The sequence below is a fragment of the Oncorhynchus gorbuscha genome, unplaced genomic scaffold (genome assembly GCF_021184085.1).
Source record: "Oncorhynchus gorbuscha isolate QuinsamMale2020 ecotype Even-year unplaced genomic scaffold, OgorEven_v1.0 Un_scaffold_308, whole genome shotgun sequence".
In the NCBI taxonomy this organism is placed as follows: Eukaryota; Metazoa; Chordata; class Actinopteri; order Salmoniformes; family Salmonidae; genus Oncorhynchus; species Oncorhynchus gorbuscha.
The window spans coordinates 672072-690386 of NW_025745169.1; the positions used below are offsets into that span (position 1 = coordinate 672072).

General features: G+C 45.5%; 1 protein-coding gene across 1 annotated transcript; it reads left to right on the forward strand.

The window, feature by feature from the left end:
- The first annotated feature begins 6463 nt into the window (after positions 1-6463).
- Positions 6464-14170, forward strand: LOC124017686 (protein asteroid homolog 1-like). Its single transcript, XM_046332951.1, has 5 exons — positions 6464-7233; positions 10940-11460; positions 13039-13252; positions 13360-13534; positions 13676-14170. The coding sequence occupies exons 1-5, from the start codon at positions 6486-6488 to the stop codon at positions 13884-13886; spliced, it is 1869 nt and encodes a 622-aa protein (XP_046188907.1). The 5' UTR covers positions 6464-6485; the 3' UTR covers positions 13887-14170.
- Positions 14171-18315: the final 4145 nt, after the last annotated feature.

Genomic DNA, 18315 nt, shown 5'->3' on the forward strand with positions numbered 1-18315 from the left:
TAATACCAACCCAAGGGGCTTCGAGGGGCCTGGTTAATACCAACCCAAGGGGCTTCGAGGGGCCTGGTTAATACCAACCCAAGGGGCTTTGAGGGGCCTGGTTAATACCAACCCAAGGGGCTTCGAGGGGCCAGGTTAATACCAACCCAAGGGGCTTCGAGGGGCCTGGTTAATACCAACCCAAGGGGCTTTGAGGGGCCTGGTTAATACCAACCCAAGGGGCTTCGAGGGGCCAGGTTAATACCAACCCAAGGGGCTTCGAGGGGCCAGGTTAATACCAACCCAAGGGGCTTCGAGGGGCCAGGTTAATACCAACCCAAGGGGCTTCGAGGGGCCTGGTTAATACCAACCCAAGGGGCTTCGAGGGGCCTGGTTAATACCAACCCAAGGGGCTTCGAGGGGCCAGGTTAATACCAACCCAAGGGGCTTTGAGGGGCCAGGTTAATACCAACCCAAGGGGCTTCGAGGGGCCTGGTTAATACCAACCCAAGGGGCTTTGAGGGGCCAGGTTAATACCAACCCAAGGGGCTTTGAGGGGCCTGGTTAATACCAACCCAAGGGGCTTCGAGGGGCCTGGTTAATACCAACCCAAGGGGCTTCGAGGGGCCAGGTTAATACCAACCCAAGGGGCTTCGAGGGGCCAGGTTAATACCAACCCAAGGGGCTTTGAGGGGCCTGGTTAATACCAACCCAAGGGGCTTTGAGGGGCCTGGTTAATACCAACCCAAGGGGCTTTGAGGGGCCAGGTTAATACCAACCCAAGGTGCTTTGAGGGGCCTGGTTAATACCAACCCAAGGGGCTTTGAGGGGCCAGGTTAATACCAACCCAAGGGGCTTCGAGGGGCCAGGTTAATACCAACCCAAGGGGCTTTGAGGGGCCAGGTTAATACCAACCCAAGGGGCTTTGAGGGGCCAGGTTAATACCAACCCAAGGGGCTTTGAGGGGCCAGGTTAATACCAACCCAAGGGGCTTTGAGGGGCCAGGTTAATACCAACCCAAGGGGCTTCGAGGGGCCTGGTTAATACCAACCCAAGGGGCTTCGAGGGGCCTGGTTAATACCAACCCAAGGGGCTTCGAGGGGCCAGGTTAATACCAACCCAAGGGGCTTCGAGGGGCCTGGTTAATACCAACCCAAGGGGCTTCGAGGGGCCTGGTTAATACCAACCCAAGGGGCTTCGAGGGGCCAGGTTAATACCAACCCAAGGGGCTTCGAGGGGCCTGGTTAATACCAACCCAAGGGGCTTCGAGGGGCCTGGTTAATACCAACCCTTACCAGACAAGTCTTTAAACAGGTTCTCTCCAGCTTGAATGTGCCGTTCGCACAGGCCATTTTTGAGGCAGATCAAGAAATAGCCTCACTGGCTCAAAAGTGGAACTGTCCGGTCCTGTCTAACCAACCCAACTTAAAATCAAAAATAGTGTGTAGCTGTTAATCTGTTATGGAGGTTTCATGTCCAAATACAATAGAACAGAAAACTAGACCAGGTAAGTCAGTTACCTGACAGTGTCTACGTGATCATGTTTGATGAGCACTGTTTGCATCCCTCATCCAGGGCGTTTGCCTGTTAGGTTTTCGGGAAAGGGAAACTTAACAAACAGAGAAACCCATCCATTGTAATGATGCTGTTAATAGTCATGTGACTGAAACTCTTCACTCCATGTCCTCCTGTATTTTTATTTTTTTTGTGTATATTTTTATTAAAGTTTTACATAATGTACATCAAGGATTTGACCATATCCCCCCCCCTCCATTAAACCCACCCACCCAACCCCCCTAATCCCTTCCCTACCTCTCCTCCCTACCTCAGTCCACCCGCCTCGAATTTTGGATGAAAAGCGTGCTCAAATGTAACTGCCTGCTCGGTCTTCTGCTCCTCAGGTCATGTGACATTTGAATCAAAAAGGTAACTTACGAACTCACCAATCAAACATGATATGTAAGAAAGTGGAACGCAAAGTTCATATTTGGCAAAATTAACTAATACGTAGGAGCTTCGTCCACGAGCGTCTTCTCCATTTACCTGCTAAACCGGAACTCCCCTCTTGTATTTGAATTGAATACACGTTTAAACCTTTGACCTGTTACTCCATGTCTTCCTGCAATTTAACTAGTAGCCCACACCACCACCACCATGGTAGCCCACACCACCACCACCATGGTAGCCCACACCACCACCACCACCATGGTAGCCCACACCACCACCATGGTAGCCACCACCACCATCACCACCATGGTAGACCGCACCACCACCACCATGGTAGACCGCACCACCACCACCATGGTAGCCCACACCACCACCATGGTAGCCCACACCACCACCACCATGGTAGACCGCACCACCACCACGGTAGCCCACACCACCACCACCATGGTAGCCCACACCACCACCACGGTAGCCCACATCACCACCACCACCACCATGGTAGCCACCACCACCACCAACACCATGGTAGACCGCACCACCACAACGGTAGCCCACATCACCACCACCATGGTAGCCCAAACCAGCACCACGGTAGCCAACACCACCACCACCATGGTAGCCCACACCACCAGCATGGCAGCCCAAACCACCACCATGGTAGCCCACACCAGCACCATGGTAGCCCACACCAGCACCACGGTAGCCCACACCACCACCACCATGGTAGCCCACACCAGCACCATGGTAGCCCACACCAGCACCATGGTAGCCCACACCAGCACCATGGTAGCCCACACCACCACCACCATGGTAGCCCTCACCACCACCACCATGGTAGCCCTCACCACCACCACCGTGGTAGCCCTCACCACCACCACCGTGGTAGCCCTCACCACCACCACCATGGTAGCCCTCACCACCACCACCATGGTAGCCCTCACCACCACCACCATGGTAGCCCTCACCACCACCACCATGGTAGCCCTCACCACCACCACCACGGTAGCCCACACCACCACCACGGTAGCCCACACCACCACCACGGTAGCCCACACCACCACCACCATGGTAGACCGCACCACCACCACCATGGTAGACCGCACCACCACCACCATGGTAGCCCACACCACCACCACGGTAGCCCACATCACCACCACCACCACCACCACCAACACCATGGTAGACCGCACAACCACAACGGTAGCCCACATCACCACCACCATGGTAGCCCAAACCAGCACCACGGTAGCCAACACCACCACCACCATGGTAGCCCACACCACCAGCATGGCAGCCCAAACCACCACCATGGTAGCCCACACCAGCACCATGGTAGCCCACACCAGCACCATGGTAGCCCACACCACCACCACCATGATAGCCCACACCAGCACCATGATAGCCCACACCAGCACCATGGTAGCCCACACCACCACCACCGTGGTAGCCCTCACCACCACCACCGTGGTAGCCCTCACCACCACCACCGTGGTAGCCCTCACCACCACCACCATGGTAGCCCTCACCACCACCACCATGGTAGCCCTCACCACCACCACCATGGTAGCCCTCACCACCACCACCATGGTAGCCCTCACCACCACCACCATGGTAGCCCTCACCACCACCACCATGGTAGCCCTCACCACCACCACCATGGTAGCCCTCACCACCACCACCATGGTAGCCCTCACCACCACCACCATGGTAGCCCACACCACCACCATAGTAGACCGCACCACCACCACCATGGTAGCCCACACCACCACCATGGTAGCCCACACCACCACCACCATGCTAGACCGCACCACCACCACGGTAGCCCACACCACCACCACCATGGTAGCCCTCACCACCACCACCATGGTAGCCCTCACCACCACCACCATGGTAGCCCTCACCACCACCACCATGGTAGCCCTCACCACCACCACCATGGTAGCCCTCACCACCACCACCATGGTAGCCCTCACCACCACCACCATGGTAGCCCTCACCACCACCACCATGGTAGCCCACACCACCACCATAGTAGACCGCACCACCACCACCATGGTAGCCCACACCACCACCATGGTAGCCCACACCACCACCACCATGCTAGACCGCACCACCACCACGGTAGCCCACACCACCACCACCATGGTAGCCCACACCACCACCACGGTAGCCCACATCACCACCACCACCACCACCACCATGGTAGCCACCACCACCACCAACACCATGGTAGACCGCACCACCACAACGGTAGCCCACATCACCACCACCATGGTAGCCCAAACCAGCACCACGGTAGCCAACACCACCACCACCATGGTAGCCCACACCACCAGCATGGCAGCCCAAACCACCACCATGGTAGCCCACACCAGCACCATGGTAGCCCACACCAGCACCATGGTAGCCACCACCACCATGGTAGCCCACACCAGCACCATGGTAGCCCACACCACCACCACCGTGGTAGCCCTCACCACCACCACCGTGGTAGCCCTCACCACCACCACCGTGGTAGCCCTCACCACCACCACCATGGTAGCCCTCACCACCACCACCATGGTAGCCCTCACCACCACCACCATGGTAGCCCTCACCACCACCACCATGGTAGCCCTCACCAACACCACCATGGTAGCCCTCACCACCACCACCATGGTAGCCCTCACCACCACCACCATGGTAGCCCTCACCACCACCACCACCACCATGGTAGCCCTCACCACCACCACCATGGTAGCCCTCACCACCACCACCATGGTAGCCCTCACCACCACCACCATGGTAGCCCTCACCACCACCACCATGGTAGCCCTCACCACCACCACCGTTAATCTATACTAAATACAGGCCTTTGCCAACCAACCCAACTTTAAAAAAAAAGTGTGTAGCAGTTTATCCGTTATGGAGGTTTCATGTCCAAATACAATAGAACAGAAAACTAGACCAGGTAAGTCAGTTACCTGACAGTGTCTACGTGATCATGTTTGATGAGCACTGTTTGCATCCCTCATCCAGGGCGTTTGCCTGTTAGGTTTTCGGGAAAGGGAAACTTAACAAACAGAGAAACCCATCCATTGTAATGACGCTGTTAATAGTCATGTGACTGAAACTCTTCACTCCATGTCCTCCTGTATTTGTATTTTTTTGTGTATATTTTTATTAAAGTTGTACATAATGTACATCAAGGATTTGACCATATCCCCCCCCCCCTCCATTGAACACAGCCACCCAACCCCCCTAGTCCCTTCCCTACCTCTCCTCCCTACCTCAGTCCACCCGCTTCGAATTTTGGATGAAAAGCGTGCTCAAATGTAACTGCCTGCTCGGTCTTCTGCTCCTCAGGTCATGTGACATTTGAATCAAAAAGGTAACTTACGAACTCACCAATCAAACATGATATGTAAGAAAGTGGAACGCAAAGTTCATATTTGGCAAAATTAACTAATACGTAGGAGCTTCGTCCACGAGCGTCTTCTCCATTTACCTGCTAAACCGGAACTCCCCTCTTGTATTTGAATTGAATACACATTTAAACCTTTGACCTGTTACTCCATGTCTTCCTGCAATTTAACTAGTAGCCCACACCACCACCACCATGGTAGCCCACACTACCACCACCATGGTAGCCCACACCACCACCACCACCATGGTAGCCCACACCACCACCATGGTAGCCACCACCACCATCACCACCATGGTAGCCCACACCACCACCACGGTAGCCCACACCACCACCATGGTAGCCCACACCACCACCATGGTAGCCCACACCACCACCACCACCATGGTAGACCACACCCCCACCACCATGGTAGCCCACACCATCACCACCATGGTAGACCACACCCCCACCACCATGGTAGCCCACATCACCACCACCATGGTAGCCCACACCCCCACCACCATGGTAGCCCACATCACCACCACCATGGTAGCCCACACCACCACCACCATGGTAGCCCACACCACCACCATGGTAGCCACCACCACCACCAACACCATGGTAGACCGCACCACCACCACGGTAGCCCACACCACCACCACCATGGTAGCCCACATCACCACCACCATGGTAGCCCACACCACCACCACCATGGTAGCCCACACCATCACCACCATGGTAGCCCACACCACCACCACCATGGTAGCCCACACCATCACCACCATGGTAGCCCACACCATCACCACCACCATGGTATCCCACACCACCACCACCATGGTATCCCACACCACCACCACCATGGTATCCTACACCACCACCACCACAGTATCCCACACAACCACCAGCAACAGGTTAGACCACACCACCACCACCACCACCACCATGGTAGCCCACACCACCACCACAGTAGTAACCCATTTCTGACTGTATTATTTTCATATAGGATTTCCCATAAACTAGTCTAGACCTGCTCAGCAAGTCTAGACTAGGGAGATGACGTATTGAAAGGGAAACTTAACGAAATGTAAACCCTTCCTTTGTAATGATCCTATAAATAGTCCTGTGACTGAACCTCTTCACTTCGAGGGACATCATATCCTAGAAGGATCTCATCATGGGTATCAAGGGTTTGGCCAACTTTATAGGTGATCATGGAGAGATTTTAACAAATGATCATTTCAGAAACAGCAAGGTAGTCATAGATGGTTGTAATATCTACCACTCTCTTTATTTGACCTCATGTGATCAGCAGCATGGAGGGGATTATGATGTATTTGAGGACCAGGTCTGCAAGTTCTTCAAGGCGCTGAGAGATTGTGGCATTGACCCTTATGTGATTATAGACGGAGGCTCCGACCCCACCGACAAAAAGTTTGAAACTGTCAGAAAACGAGCTGAATCAAAGATCGACACAGCCAACATGTTGTCCAAGGGGCTTCGAGGGGCCATGTTAATACCAACCCTTGCCAGACAAGTCTTTAAAGAGGTCCTTTCCAGCTTAGGGGTCCCGTTCGCACAGGCCCTTTCTGAGGCAGACCAAGAAATAGCCTCACTGGCTCAAAAGTGGAAGTGTCCGGTCCTGTCCAATGACAATGACTTTTATATTTTTGACATCCAGGCAGGATATCTGCCTTTCTACCATTTTCAGTGGCAGAACGCGTCAGTGCAACGCTGGAGTTCTCAAAATTACATCCCCTGCAAGCGGTACACCGCAACAAGCTTCTGCAGACACTTCAACATCAACACACAGCTTCTCCCATTCTTCGCTGCCATCGCAGGAAACGACTATGTCAACTTGTATAAGATGGGCTTTCCCATCAGGTGGAAAGACAACTCGCCAATGGAACCCAATCGAAAGCCAAGTAAGTTTGAACATATTACAAGTATACAGAAGTAAACATAACTACTACAGATGCATTTGGGGCGGCAGGTCGTCTAGTGGTTAGAGTGGAGGGACGGCAGGTAGCCTAGTGGTTAGAGTGTAGGGACGGCAGGTAGCCTAGCAGTTAGAGTGTAGAGGAGGCAGGTAGCCTAGTGGTTAGAGTGTAGGGACGGCAGGTAGCCTAGTGGTTAGAGTGTAGGGACGGCAGGTAGCCTAGTGGTTAGAGTGTAGGGACGGCAGGTAGCCTAGTGGTTAGAGTGTAGGGACGGCAGGTAGCCTAGTGGTTAGAGTGTAGGGACGGCAGGTAGCCTAGTGGTTAGATTGTAGGGACGGCAGGTAGCCTAGTGGTTAGAGTGGAGGGACGGCAGGTAGCCTAGTGGTTAGAGTGTAGGGACGGCAGGTAGCCTAGTGGTTAGAGTGTAGGGACGGCAGGTAGCCTAGTGGTTAGAGTGTAGGGAGGGACTGGCAGGTAGCCTAGTGGTTAGAGTGTAGGGACGGCAGGTAGCCTAGTGGTTATAGTGTAGGGGCGTCAGGTAGCCTAGTGGTTAGAGTGTAGGGACGGCAGGTAGCCTAGTGGTTATAGTGTAGGGCGTCAGGTAGCCTAGTGGTTAGAGTGTAGGAGACTGGCAGGTAGCCTAGTGGTTATAGTGTAGGGACGGCAGGTAGCCTAGTGGTTAGAGTGTAGGGACGGCAGGTCATCTAGTGGTTAGAGTGTAGGGACGGCAGGTAGCCTAGTGATTAGAGCGTTGGGACGGCAGGTAGCCTAGTGGTTATAGTGTAGGGGCGTCAGGTAGCCTAGTGGTTAGAGTGTAGGGACGGCAGGTAGCCTAGTGATTAGAGCGTTGGGACGGCAGGTAGCCTAGTGGTTATAGTGTAGGGGCGTCAGGTAGCCTAGTGGTTAGAGTGTAGGGACGGCAGGGTAGCCTAGTGGTTAGAGTGTAGGGACGGCAGGTAGCCTAGTGGTTAGAGTGTAGGGACGGCAGGTAGCCTAGTGGTTATAGTGTAGGGGCGTCAGGTAGCCTAGTGGTTAGAGTGTAGGGACGGCAGGTAGCCTAGTGGTTAGAGTGTAGGGACGGCAGGTAGCCTAGTGGTTAGAGTGTAGGGGCGTCAGGTAGCCTAGTGGTTAGAGTGTAGGGACGGCAGGTAGCCTAGTGGTTAGAGTGTAGGGACGGCAGGTAGCCTAGTGGTTAGAGTGTAGGGACGGCAGGTAGCCTAGTGGTTAGAGTGTAGGGACGGCAGGTAGCCTAGTGGTTAGAGTGTAGGGACGGCAGGTAGCCTAGTGGTTAGAGTGTAGGGACGGCAGGTAGCCTAGTGGTTAGAGTGTAGGGACGGCAGGTAGCCTAGTGGTTAGAGTGTAGGGACGGTAGGTAGCCTAGTGGTTATAGTGTAGGGGCGTCAGGTAGCCTAGTGGTTAGAGTGTAGGGACGGCAGGTAGCCTAGTGGTTAGAGTGTAGGGACGGCAGGTAGCCTAGTGATTAGAGCGTAACCAAAAGCTTGCTAGATCGAATTCCCGAGCTGACAAGGTGAAAAAAATCTGTCGTTCTGCCCCTTAACAACACAGTTAACCCACTGTTCCTAGGCCGTCATTGTAAATAAGAATTAGTTCCGAACTGACCTGCCTAGTTAACAAATAATGATATATATACAGTGGGGAGAACAAGTATTTGATACACTGCCAATGTTGCAGGTTTTCCTACTTACAAAGCATGCAGAGGTCTGTAATTTTTTATCGTACGTAGACGGAACCTAAAACAACAATGCAGAAAATCACATTGTATGATTTTTAAGTAATTAATTAGCATTTTATTGCATGACATAAGTATTTGATCACCTACCAACCAGTAACATGAGGTGATGGGGGCAGATGAATGGCACGACATTGGGCCTCGGAATCTTGTGTCGGTATTTCTGTGCATTCAAATTTCCATTGATAAAATTTGATTGTGTTCATTGTCCGTAGCTTATACCTGCCCGTACCAACCAACCCAACCAGTTTGGGTTCCAGATCCAGAGAACAAACAACCCAACCCGTTTTTACCAATTGTGTGCAGCAGCTTGTCTATTACGATGTTTCATTTCCAAGTCAAATGGAATAGAAAACGTTTTATATAATACATTCCTCCTCCTTTTTTATGTACCATTCTCTCTTTGTGTTGTCTGACCATGAATTTAAACATTTCTATTCTGGTTAGAGACAGTTTGCGCTGTTCTGTGAAGGGAGTAGTACACAGCGTTGTACGAGATCTTCAGTTTCTTGGCAATTTCTCGCATGGAATAGTCTTCATTTCTCAGAACAAGAATAGACTGACGAGTTTCTGGCCATTTTGAGCCTGTAATCGAATCCACAAATTCTGATGCTCCAGATACTCATCTAGTTTAAAGAAGGCCAATTTGATTGCTTCTTTAATCAGTACAACAGTTTTCAGCTCTTTTAACATAATGGCAAAAGGGTTTTCTAATGATCAATTAGCCTTTTAAAATGATGAACATGGATTAGCTAACACAACGTGCCATTGAAACACAGGAGTGATGGATGCTGATAATGGGCCTCTGTACGCCTATGTAGATATTCCATAACAAATCTTCCGTTTCCAACTCCAATAGTCATTTACAACATTAACAATGTCTACACTGTATTTCTGATCAATTTGATGTTATTTGTGTGGCCAAATATTGTGCTTTTCTTTCAAAAACAAGGACATTTCTAAGTGACCCCAAACTTTTGAATGGTAGTGTATATCATGATGATTTGCATAAATTAGGAGGTCATTGTTTAGCAGTCTCTGCCATGATGTGCTGCAGCAGTAGGCCTAACAGCAGAAACATTGCTAACCTAATACATTCCTCTCCTGCTAGATGCACAATTAAAGGGGAATTACAGATTTAAAAAAAACATTTGTTAGCATTTTTTTCAGACCTCTACGTTTTTCTGTTGATGTGATTTAAGCATTGACATGGACTCAGAACATCAATTTACATTGTTTTTCTCTCTGAATAATTGTAATATTGAGAGTAAAAAACAGAATTTGGAATAGTTCAAAATAACATGTTGTAGGCCCCCTTAGAGTTGTTATTTGACTATTATAAACACTATTATATATATATATTATAACAATACCACAATACCCCATAATGACATCACAATACCCCATAATGACATCACAATACCCCATAATATATATATATATATTATAACACTATATTTGACCAGAAAACACATCTCTTGTACAAGGAACAGGGGAAGAGTTGCAGGGTTGAGGAGAGGAGAAGAATTTGACGATTTGAAAGCTATTTTAAAAAATGAGTAGCTCGTGACAATCCATTTTCTTTATGTAGCTGTCATGCTAGAAAAGGTTGGAGGGATCTCCAGCCTGCTGTACAGGCTTCCTTCTTTTCACTCTGTCAATTAGGTTAGTATTGTGGAATAACTACAATGTTGTTGATCCTCAGTTTTCTCCTATCACAGCCATTATCGTCACCATTGACCTCAAGGTGAAATCCCTGAGCGGTTTCCTTCCTCTCTGGCAACTGAGTTAGGAAGGATACCTGTATCTTTGTTGTGACTGGGTGTATTGATACACCATCCGAAGTGTAATTAATAACTGGTGTAATTGATGCTCAAAGGTATATTCAATGCCTGCTTTATTTTATATATATATATGTGTTGTTTTTTTGTGCTTGGGAAGGGGTTGTCTTTTTAAACAAGTTGCTGAAATGGCTGGCCAGTTTCCAGGAGAAGCAGGAGGCCTTGGACAATGTGCACCTCCTCATTGGTCATGGGGAAAACAACATGGATGCTGCCCTCCAGGCCCTCTCTCAGGGCATAGAAACATACCAGATTCAACCCGAATGCCTGGAGCGTTTCTTCAATGATGGCAAGGCTCCTGATCCCGGCCTTCTCCCAGACCATCTGAGTGTCCTTCCAGACTGGACCCTGCTGCCGTTGACGAAGGGGACACTTCCCCCCTACATGATATACATTCTGCAGCGGAGGCCAGTGATACAAGGTATCCAAGTGGAAGATCACAGCTTACCCAGTGGGAACATCACCTCTCGGCCCATACGGCAGGTATTCTACGGGCTGCTGCTGGGTGAAGGGGGGGAAGTGGAGGAGTATGACAGGGAAGGGAAGAACCTGACCAGGTTAAAGGTTAAAGCCATCCTGCCCAGTGCTGCCAAACAGCTGCAGCTGGCCACACTGGATCAGGTATGTCGACATGTGATATAGTATACAGTTACAAGTTATATATACATGTGATATAGTATACAGTATATATGTTATATATACATGTGATATAGTATACAGTATATATGTTATATATACATGTGATATAGTATACAGTTATAAGTTATATATACATGTGATATAGTATATATACATGTGATATAGTATACAGTTATAAGTTATATATACATGTGATATAGTATACAGTTATAAGTTATATATACATGTGATATAGTATACAGTATATATGTTATATATACATGTGATATAGTATACAGTTATAAGTTATATATACATGTGATATAGTATACAGTTATAAGTTATATATACATGTGATATAGTATACAGTATATCAGGTATGTAGACATGTGATATAGTATACAGTTATAAGTTATATATACATGTGATATAGTATACAGTTATAAGTTATATATACATGTGATATAGTATACAGTTATAAGTTATATATACATGTGATATAGTATACAGTTATAAGTTATATATACATGTGATATAGTATACAGTTATAAGTTATATATACATGTGATATAGTATACAGTTATAAGTTATATATACATGTGATATAGTATACAGTTATAAGTTATATATACATGTGATATAGTATACAGTTATAAGTTATATATACATGTGATATAGTATACAGTTATAAGTTATATATACATGTGATATAGTATACAGTTATAAGTTATATATACATGTGATATAGTATACAGTATATATGTTATATATACATGTGATATAGTATACAGTTATAAGTTATATATACATGTGATATAGTATACAGTTATAAGTTATATATACATGTGATATAGTATACAGTATATCAGGTATGTAGACATGTGATATAGTATACAGTTACAAGTTATATATACATGTGATATAGTATACAGTTATAAGTTATATATACATGTGATATAGTATACAGTATATATGTTATATATACATGTGATATAGTATACAGTTATAAGTTATATATACATGTGATATAGTATACAGTTATAAGTTATATATACATGTGATATAGTATACAGTATATCAGGTATGTAGACATGTGATATAGTATACAGTTATAAGTTATATATACATGTGATATAGTATACAGTTATAAGTTATATATACATGTGATATAGTATACAGTATATCAGGTATGTAGACATGTGATATAGTATACAGTTATAAGTTATATATACATGGGATATAGTATACAGTTATAAGTTATATATACATGTGATATAGTATACAGTATATCAGGTATGTATACATGCGATATTTTAAACAGTATATCAGGTATGTAGACATGTGATATAGTATACAGTATATCAGTATATCAGGTATGTATACATGCGATATTTTAAACAGTATATCAGGTATGTAGACATGTGATATAGTATACAGTATATCAGTATATTAGGTATGTATACATGCGATATTTTAAACAGTATATCAGGTATGTAGACATGTGATATAGTATACAGTATAATATAAACATGCTGCTGTTTATTCTGAAATTAATTCTCATTCTCTTGTTCTGTCTCTTAGGCTCCACATTCAGTGCGGCTTGAGGTGTTTTTGGAGACCGTTGGTGTGTCCCAGTCCACTTTGAAGGGTCTCCCACCTCAACTGGGACTTCCTGTGGCTGTTACCTACTACTGGCTGAGGCACGCCCATCCCCAACCAGACCTTCCTCTCCTGCAGGCCCTGCTACTAGGACTGGTGTATGGAGAGCTCTGCAGACAGAGGAAGAGCCAGAGAGGTATGGACCAGAATATGAATGAAAACACACACACAGCCACACACAACTTAGCATGTATAAATAAAGTGTGTGAAGTGCAGCCAATGACTCCTCCCCTTGTGTATCAGGGTTTATAGAGGAGGGACCAGTGTTGGAGAGGATGAGAGGGCTGATCCAGAGACCTGCTATGAGTCCAGATCTGGGTGTGGCCCACGTCTTTAGCCAATGGCAGCACTGTATGAGGGATGGCCTTTACCTGAACCAACTGCTGTGCTTCCATCTACCTCAACCTCAGTGTGCCTGGTAAGGTGTCCCTTCCTAAAACAACCCTAACCTCTAACCTCTAACCTTTAGAGTAGACCAGTGGTATTCCTTTACATTGTTTTCTAGCCCAGCAGCAACACAGCTAATTCAACCCTCTGTTGTTTCCCTATTGGAGTCTAGGCTGTACAAGGGAACTCTGGTGCACCAGCTTGTGGGCCAACTGAGAGGGGGGGTGACCCCGGATTCTCTCCTGATGGAAGACCCTTCCTCTGTGCAGCTGTACAGAGCCATGCTGGAAGCCATACTCAACTCCCAGGAAGCTGAGACCACTGGACAACCTGACGGCCCCTCTGCAGATTCTGTCGATGGAGGAAGAAGAAGATGTTGGTGATGATGATGATGGTGCTGGAGGAGGTTGTACTGAAGTCCCAATGTCCCACTGCAAGAGGAAGGAAAGATTTAACAAAGCTCTGTCAAGTTGTAAATATCGGGACCACTATATACAGACCACTATACAACTGTTGAGTTATAGATATAGGGACCACTATATAGGACCACTATATAGGACCACTATATAGGACCACTATATAGGACCACTATATAGGACCACTATATAGGACCACTATATAGGACCACTATATAGGACCACTATACAACTGTTGAGTTATAGATATAGGGACCACTATATAGGACCACTATATAGGACCACTATATAGGACCACTATATAGGACCACTATATAGGACCACTATATAGGACCACTATACATACAACTGCTGAGTTATAGATATAGGACCACTATATAGGACCACTATATAGGACCACTATATAGGACCACTATATAGGACCACTATATACAGACCACTATATAGGACCACTATATAGGGACCATCATATAGGGACCACTATACATACAACTGCTGAGTTATAGATATAGGACCACTATATAGGACCACTATACAACTGTTGAGTTATAGATATAGGGACCACTATATAGGACCACTATATAGGACCACTATATAGGACCACTATATAGGGACCATCATATAGGGACCAATATATAGGACCACTATATAGGACCACTATACATACAACTGCTGAGTTATAGATATAGGACCACTATATAGGACCACTATATAGGACCACTATATAGGACCACTATATAGGACCACTATATACAGACCACTATATAGGACCACTATATAGGACCACTATATAGGGACCATCATATAGGGACCACTATATAGGACCACTATATAGGGACCATCATATAGGGACCACTATATAGGACCACTATATAGGACCACTATACATACAACTGCTGAGTTATAGATATAGGACCACTATATAGGACCACTATATAGGACCACTATATAGGACCACTATATAGGACCACTATATAGGACCACTATATAGGACCACTATATAGGACCACTATATAGGACCACTATATAGGACCACTATATAGGGACCACTATATAGGACCACTATATACAGACCACTATACAACTGTTGAGTTATAGATATAGGGACCACTATATAGGACCACTATATAGGACCACTATATAGGACCACTATATAGGACCACTATATAGGGAACACTATATAGGACCACTATATACAGACCACTATACAACTGTTGAGTTATAGATATAGGGACCACTATATAGGACCACTATATAGGACCACTATATAGGACCACTATATAGGGACCACTATATAGGGACCACTATATACAGACCACTATATACAGACCACTATATACAGACCACTATATACAGACCACTATATAGGACCACTATATAGGACCACTATATAGGACCACTATATAGGACCACTATATACAGACCACTATATACAGACCACTATATACAGACCACTATATACAGACCACTATATAGGACCACTATATAGGACCACTATATATAGGACCACTATATAGGACCACTATATACAGACCACTATATACAGACCACTATATACAGACCACTATATACAGACCACTATATAGGACCACTATATAGGACCACTATATAGGACCACTATATAGGACCACTATATAGGACCACTATATACAGACCACTATATACAGACCACTATATAGGACCACTATATAGGACCACTATATAGGACCACTATATAGGACCACTATATACAGACCACTATATACAGACCACTATATAGGACCACTATATACAGACCACTATATACAGACCACTATATGGGACCACTATATAGGACCACTATATAGGACCACTATATACAGACCACTATATAGGACCACTATATAGGACCACTATATAGGACCACTATATACAGACCACTATATAGGACCACTATATAGGACCACTATATACAGACCACTATATAGGACCACTATATAGGACCACTATATAGGACCACTATATACAGACCACTATATAGGACCACTATATAGGACCACTATATAGGACCACTATATAGGACCACTATATAGGACCACTATATAGGACCACTATATACAGACCACTATATACAGACCACTATATACAGGACCACTATATAGGACCACTATATAGGACCACTATATACAGACCACTATATACAGACCACTATATACAGACCACTATATAGGACCACTATATAGGACCACTATATAGGACCACTATATAGGACCACTATATACAGACCACTATATACAGACCACTATATAGGACCACTATATACAGACCACTATATAGGACCACTATATAGGACCACTATATAGGACCACTATATACAGACCACTATATACAGACCACTATATACAGACCACTATATAGGACCACTATATAGGACCACTATATACAGACCACTATATAGGACCACTATATAGGACCACTATATAGGACCACTATATAGGACCACTATATACAGACCACTATATAGGACCACTATATAGGACCACTATATAGGACCACTATATAGGACCACTATATAGGACCACTATATAGGACCAGTATATACAGACCACTATATAGGACCACTATATAGGACCACTATATAGGACCACTATATACAGACCACTATATACAGACCACTATATACGGACCACTATATACAGACCACTATATAGGACCACTATATACAGACCACTATATAGGACCACTATATACAGACCACTATATACAGACCACTATATAGGACCACTATATAGGACCACTATATACAGACCACTATATAGGACCACTATATAGGACCACTATATAGGACCACTATATAGGACCACTATATAGGACCACTATATAGGACCACTATATAGGACCACTATATACAGACCACTATATAGGACCACTATATACAGACCACTATATAGGACCACTATATAGGACCACTATATACAGACCACTATATAGGACCACTATATAGGACCACTATATACAGACCACTATATAGGACCACTATATACAGACCACTATATAGGACCACTATATACAGACCACTATATAGGACCACTATATAGGACCACTATATACAGACCACTATATAGGACCACTATATAGGACCACTATATAGGACCACTATATACAGACCACTATATAGGACCAGGACCACTATATAGGACCACTATATACAGACCACTATATACGGACCACTATATACAGACCACTATATAGGACCACTATATAGGACCACTATATACAGACCACTATATAGGGACCACTATATAGGGACCACTATATACAGACCACTATATAGGACCACTATATACAGACCACTATATAGGACCACTATATACAGACCACTATATAGGACCACTATATACAGACCACTATATAGGACCACTATATACAGACCACTATATAGGACCACTATATAGGACCACTATATAGGACCACTATATAGGACCACTATATAGGACCACTATATAGGACCACTATATACAGACCACTATATAGGACCACTATATACAGACCACTATATAGGACCACTATATACAGACCACTATATACAGACCACTATATAGGACCACTATATACAGACCACTATATAGGACCACTATATACAGACCACTATATAGGACCACTATATAGGACCACAGACCACTATATACAGACCACTATATAGGACCACTATATACAGACCACTATATACAGACCACTATATAGGACCACTATATAGGACCACTATATAGACCACTATATACAGACCACTATATAGGACCACTATATACAGACCACTATATACAGACCACTATATAGGACCACTATAGGACCACTATATAGGACCACTATATAGGACCACTATATACAGACCACTATATACAGACCACTATATACAGACCACTATATAGGACCACTATATACAGACCACTATATACAGACCACTATATAGGACCACTATATAGGACCACTATATAGGACCACTATATACAGACCACTATATAGGGACCACTATATAGGACCACTAGGACCACTATAGACCACTATATACAGACCACTATATAGGACCACTATATAGGACCACTATATACAGACCACTATATACAGACCACTATATAGGGACCACTATATAGGACCACTATATAGGGACCACTATATAGGACCACTATATAGGACCACTATATAGACCACTATATAGGACCACTATACAGACCACTATATAGGACCACTATAGACCACTATATAGACCACTATATACAGACCACTATATACAGACCACTATATAGGACCACTATATACAGACCACTATATAGGACCACTATATACAGACCACTATATAGGACCACTATATAGACCACTATATAGGACCACTATATAGGACCACTATATAGGACCACTATATACAGACCACTATATAGGA